Below are 6,000 nucleotides of genomic sequence, written 5' to 3' on the forward strand. Positions count from 1 at the left end.
GAGAATGGGAAATTTAAAACAATAATGTCAACAACAAAAACCAGTTCTCCTCCCAGCACTGATGAATTTCTTTTTTAAACTGCGCTATTCTTAGCTATCTGGTCTGCTGTTCCAGTGGCACTCTGACCACTTTGGTACTGGAGGAAAGAAAGATTTAGCCTATCATGCGATGTATGAGGCTTTCTATCAACTCGGCTTCAGCAGGTAGACAGACTCTTCTACAGGCCAACCCACGAGTGCCTCAATACAGTTCCAGATGTCACTGATATCCCAAAGCACAGAGCCAATGCAGGGTCACTATTGTTCAAGGACCATATTAAGTAGCTAGGAGGCAGCAGTACCATTGTTCCCAACAAAAGTTGGAAAGTTGGAAGAATGCTAGAGGCTATGGTCCAGAATATTATTGGAGCTTGTAAAATGTCATTGCCTGTAAAAGACTCTGAGAGAAGTCCCTTTTCACAATACGTTTACTTTATTTAGACTTTGTTTCTGTCCAAAGAACGTCTGGGAACTTACACTAAAGGGCAATTATACAACACGGATAAAGTATAAATAAAATATAGAAAACCAGTAGGATGGTAATTTTATTGGAATAAAAACCACTTCCTCCAAATAATTCCTTAAAACAAAAATTTTGAAATGCACTTTAGGTTATTTCTCTTTTTATATTAGGGTAATTCATTTAACATATATTTAGTAAACAAGGCAAGGATGTAAAAGGATTCAGGGGCTAGATGGAGTGATGGAGAAGCATGGTTCTGAAGACTATGGTTCAAGATCATAGTTAGGTTAATCTGAAACTGCCAGAACCTATCTAAGCCTGCTTCTTTTGTCCTTAAAATGAGGCTAAGTTCCACTTCATAAGATTGCTTTGGACAGCAAACAAAACTATACAAGTATAAATAGGATAGGAATTCACTGCTCAAGGAGCTTGCAATCTAGGTAAGAAGAAAATCATAATTTAGAGGGAGAAAGGAATGAATGTCCTAAGAGTTACAGATAACACAGTTTGGGAATTCAGAAGAAACAGATATTGCATCTAGCTAGGAACAAGAAGATTTCCTGGAGGACAGGGCATGGTGGGGAGGAGGGGAGTGTCTTGAAGGATGAGTAATATTTAGTATTGTAGATGAGAAAGCAAAGTCAAGGGTTGAGGTGATGGTACACAGTAACAGCCAGCAGAGAGATAAATCCCCAACTCTACTTCACAGGAGAGCATAAAGGAACAAAATCAATAGAAAACCTACTACAGTTCTATTCAAACCAATATTCAGGGCCAGTTAGAGAAAGTGACTTTTCATATCCAATTAATGTAATGAATCACCCCATGGGTTAGCAGAGATAAAAGCCCAGCTGAGGACCACTTCACTTTCTTCTGTACTTGTTCTGAGAGACAGAGTAACTGGCTCTAAGGCAGAGCCCTGGCAGTACCTTGCCCTCCCATTACCCCCCAGCTTTGCCAATGATTCTCGCAGCAAGAATGGCTTCAAGCCGAGAATCCAACTGTAGATTTGAACATCCAGGTCACCATTTACTTGCCTTTTCTGCTTCAATCAAGGGCCACCTAAGAGAAAAGTATCGTTCTAATTCCTAATGGAAATAATCTTTCTGGTTCAGTACTCTTGCCAACTGCAATCACGTGGTTTCACTGTGTTTCTCTGGCTAATGACAGAAGCTTTTAAAACAAGTTTGGATGCTGAGAAACGGGATTTTTCATGACCTGTAATTGTAAAAGTGCATCTCATCTTTTTAAAATAAAATTAAAGAAACAAGGAAGAGAGTCCTAGGAAAAATATGTAAGGCATTAGGAAGGATCAAAAGACAAAGGTTAGAAAGGAGGCGAGAAATGAATAAGGAGTAAAATTAAAAGCTCTGCAGCAATTCCAGGCAGCCTAAGGGAAATTATGGGACTTCTTTCTCTCTGGTATGTTTTTAAAGGGAAAAAAGTGATTCTCATGGGAGAGTAACACAGAAAGGAAAGAGGAAAATAGCTGGCTGTGGGCCATGATTTACCGTTCACCACAAAATGAGACTCTGTTTCTGCTTCTCAAAGGCCATTGTTTTTTCCAAGCAGACATGGGCTCTATTACACAAAGTCAATTATAATGAAGAGACAAAAAACATAAGGAAGATATCTAGACAAATAACTCAGAAGACAGGGCACAGACATAAAAGTCAAATTCCACTCTAAAATATTATTAAAACAAAAACTCTGTATAACCAAACTAGCTTCACGTCCTAGCAACAGCTCGCCTGCTTCAAACAAAACAAAATATACCAAAATCTAATTATAAAAATCCCTTGTTTTTGTGATGGTGGGTTTTAACTGGTAATTACTCCAAATCTGTGCAAATGATATGGACACCCAAGTTCTCCTTTTATAAACCAAGAATCCTATAATAGTTTCATCTGCCTAAGTTGTTATGGAATAAGGACAATCCTCTTTAATTCTTTTTACACAAAATGTTAATGGGGAAAAAAGGTAACATTTTTCATCTGCCTGGGGAAATTCGTCATGAAATCAAGAGTATAAGGGTTTTAGAAGGAAAAGAATGCCACGTATCTTAAAACTGATGCCAAAACAGTTTTATTTAAATGGTTATGTCTTTGTTCCAGCTTCTAACCTGGCTTTTTTTAAAGGTACATTCAAACTATTACTTTACTTGTATACCCAAGCCAAAAAGAAGGGAGACTTGAAAACTAGCTACCAAAATAAGGTGAGAAGGCTCTGTGAGTAGATCAGAGATAAAATCTTATAATGTTTTCTTCTTCCAGTGTGTTAGAAAACAATTTCCAAAAGGAATGCAAGTTTCTTTTTGAGATTATGGCTAAAACTATAAAATCTATTCCTGGAATCTCCAAACTTTTTGTACTGGGAAACTTTTTGTCAAACCTATAGAACATCAAGCCTGTCAAGGGTCCTACAAAGGCACAGACAGTGTTATGGTTGGCAGTCAAATTGGACATTTTGGAGGTCTTTTAGTAGTTTCCAATTTACTGGTTGAGGACTCTGCCCTGAGAATCAGCAGCAATGACAAGGTAGTGAAACAAGGATTTGTTACTGTCATGGGATTGTAAAAGCTTTAAATTTATTTTATAGAATCCTTTTTCTCTGGGGTAAAGGAAGGAGAGGAGGAGGATTAGAGAAAAGGATAAGATTCTTGGATGAAAAGATAAACTAAAGGGGAGATGAAGGAGAAAAATTATACCATATATCAAGGACATTTTTTAAAAATCATAACCCACATTTTAAAACTAAGGAAATTGTTTATAAATAATGTCGGAATTTTTCCCTTGTAAGGACATTAATTCTTAACTTTGGACTTTCTCCCTCAGAATTACTCCTTCTTTGTCTCAAATAATTTCAAAAATCACTTTTAAATGTTGAGTCTCCCCCCCCTTTAAGTACACTTCCTTTTTCAGAGCAGTTTTATGTTCACAGCAAAACTGAGCACAAGGTATGGAGTTCCCATATAACTCCCTGCCCCCCTATCTCCCACATATCCTCCCACAGTATCAATATCCCACACCAAAGTGGGACCTTTGTTACAACTGATGAGCCTACATTGACACATCATTATCCCCCAAAGTCCAGAGTTTATTTTAGGGCTCATTCTTGGTGTTGTTCATTCTATGCATTTTTACAGATATATACTAACAAGTACCTACCATCATAGGTAGCATACAGAATAGTTTCACTGCCCTAAAAAATCCTCTGTGCTTCACCTTTCATCCTTTCCTCCCCCAAAGGGTGCTGACTCTTAAAAAGTAGTTTTTGCATCAATATTTATAAGCACAGTTAAGATCTCCCAAATTTTAGACAGGTATTAAATCAAGCAGCTCTTACCGACTTGAAAAAATAAGCAGTGTTCAGCAACAGAAGGCTAACTAAGCAGCAAAAAAAATGCTTTCCTAGTGGCAAGAAAGATTAACAAAAAATGTTGTGTCATTTAAAAGCTCAAGAATAAGAAACCAAAAGGGAAGAGAATAGAATGCAATCATATTACTCTTATAATTTACATTATGTTTTCCTGTCCTTAGATTCCCTTTTGAGTGCCGGTTGTAGTCATAAATGATAAACTGTTTCTCTACTGCAAGTGTTTATGTTTCAACAGCTTCCTAACCTAATATTTTGCATTAGGCATCCATTTTCAAAAATCCTATTCTGGGCATGAAACAGAATTAATGCTCAAGTCAAGAACTCTGTCTTTAGAAGATGAAATAACAGCAATACTGGCAACCATAGTGGGCAAGAGAAGAAAATTAGGTTCTATTTTTTTTCTTCTTTCTCTCTCTCTGCAAAACTTCCTTCCCTATTTGATAAGGGACAGCTAGCTCAAATTTACCGCAAAGTAAATAGGAGCAATTCCCTGGAATGAGACCTTTCACAAAGAATGTTAACACTGGAATGTGACATCAGCATTCCTTCTGAGTCACAGTCTGGTGCCCACCCCTTTCTCCCAGGAGACGTGAGGCTCCCATACGAGGGAGCAGCTCAGGTNCGGGGGGGCAGCCAGGAGGGAAACGTCTCCTGACGCTAAACCACTAGTGACAATCGCCGCTTTGGGGCTAGCCGCCGAAGAGGAAGAACGTTTTCTTTGAGAGATAAAGCACTAAGAGGGAGATAGTGCATGGAAAGTCAATAATGAATTACCAAAAAGAAAAAAAAAAAAATCACATTTCACGTTATCACCAGCCGCGAGTACGGAGGAAGTGCATTAAATCAGCACTCACTTTTGAGAGCCATAGGCAGCCAGGGTGGGAGGGGAGGAGGTCTGAGCTGTCAAAGTCACATCAGTGCTCCTAAACCACAAAGGCTTAATAAAGTTGAACTTCCTGAGACAGGAAGAAGAAGTGTCACGATCTCGCCCGAACTCGCCCTGCCCTCATCCTTTTCTTTTGGGGAGGCACAGGCGCAGCTGAAACGTACTAAGGCAAGTTTCAAACACCCCAACCGTTGGACGTGGTTAGACAGGGAGAAATGTCCCGCGCCCGCTCTCGCTCTCGCGCCCGACACTCCGTCGCTCCCGGATTTCAGGAATTAGCGGGGCTGCCAGGTACCCTCTCTACCGGGAGAGGCGGGTACCTGGGTCAGCGGGACCGGAGACCCGGAGCCGGCTCGCGCCGGGCGTCCCGTGCGCCCCACCGGCCGCCAGCAGCCAGGGGGCGGCGTCCCGCGCAGGTGAAGCGGCTGCTGCCCGCCGCCCGCGCCCTCCTACCTTCTTCACTTTGGCCTCCAGGTCCATGTTTGTGTGTCAAAGGAGTTCCTCCTCCCGTCCAGGATCTCACGCCCAGGATCGCCTGGCCTCCGGCTTCGCTGCGGGTACTGGGGGAGGACCTGCGGGGACTCCAGCGCCGCTGCCGGAGCCACTCGCCCGGCGCCGTCAAACTTCCGCCGCCCAGTCCGCCGCAGCCAGCCTGCAGCGGGGACCCGGGAACAAAGAGGCCCAGGCAGCCAATGGCAGCGGGGCAGCGCCGTCCAGCCGCCAATCACTGAGCGCCGCACGCACCTTCGCGGCCCCAGCTGGCCGCAGGCAAGGTGAGGGGTGGAGTCTCGTTCCGGTAACCCAGACCTGGTCTCGGTAGATGGACTGTGCTTCTGCAGATCCTCTAGAGAAGAAATTGAGGCCCACCCAGCCTCCAGCTGAAGATGAGGAAGACCCCATTTCATTCTGGCAGCTTGTACCTGTGTTTGCCTGGGACCTTAGATATGTGTGCTAGAGAGTACTTATCTCACTACTTAGCTTCTTGGCTTATTTTCAGAGCAAAGAGAAAGACATGAGATTGTGAAGACTGAGGAATTTCTATGATGGGCATTGCACCCCAGTTTCACTATTGCGTTGTAGAGGCGGCCGTTTCTCAGATGCTTTTCTACATAATCCCAAACATTGGCAAAGAACCTCATCTCATAGACTTAATGTCTATAAACAAGATTATACATGTTTTCTGAGCATTTAGTTGTTCAAAAACAGGCATGATGTGAATCCTTTCAGAGACAGG

General features: G+C 42.2%; 1 protein-coding gene across 1 annotated transcript in view; it reads right to left on the reverse strand.

Moving 5' to 3' along the window:
- Nucleotides 1–5,439, reverse strand: part of TES (testin LIM domain protein) — a 46,092-nt gene extending 40,653 nt beyond the window's left edge. Inside the window, exon 1 of the mRNA XM_040644080.1 lies at nt 5,220–5,439. Within this exon, the coding sequence (XP_040500014.1) occupies nt 5,220–5,246 (27 nt within the window). The 5' untranslated portion in view covers nt 5,247–5,439. The remainder of the gene's footprint in view (nt 1–5,219) is intronic.
- Nucleotides 5,440–6,000: the final 561 nt, after the last annotated feature.

The sequence above is a fragment of the Ursus maritimus genome, unplaced genomic scaffold, assembly GCF_017311325.1.
Source record: "Ursus maritimus isolate PB19 unplaced genomic scaffold, ASM1731132v1 scaffold_3, whole genome shotgun sequence".
Lineage (NCBI taxonomy): Eukaryota > Metazoa > Chordata > Mammalia > Carnivora > Ursidae > Ursus > Ursus maritimus.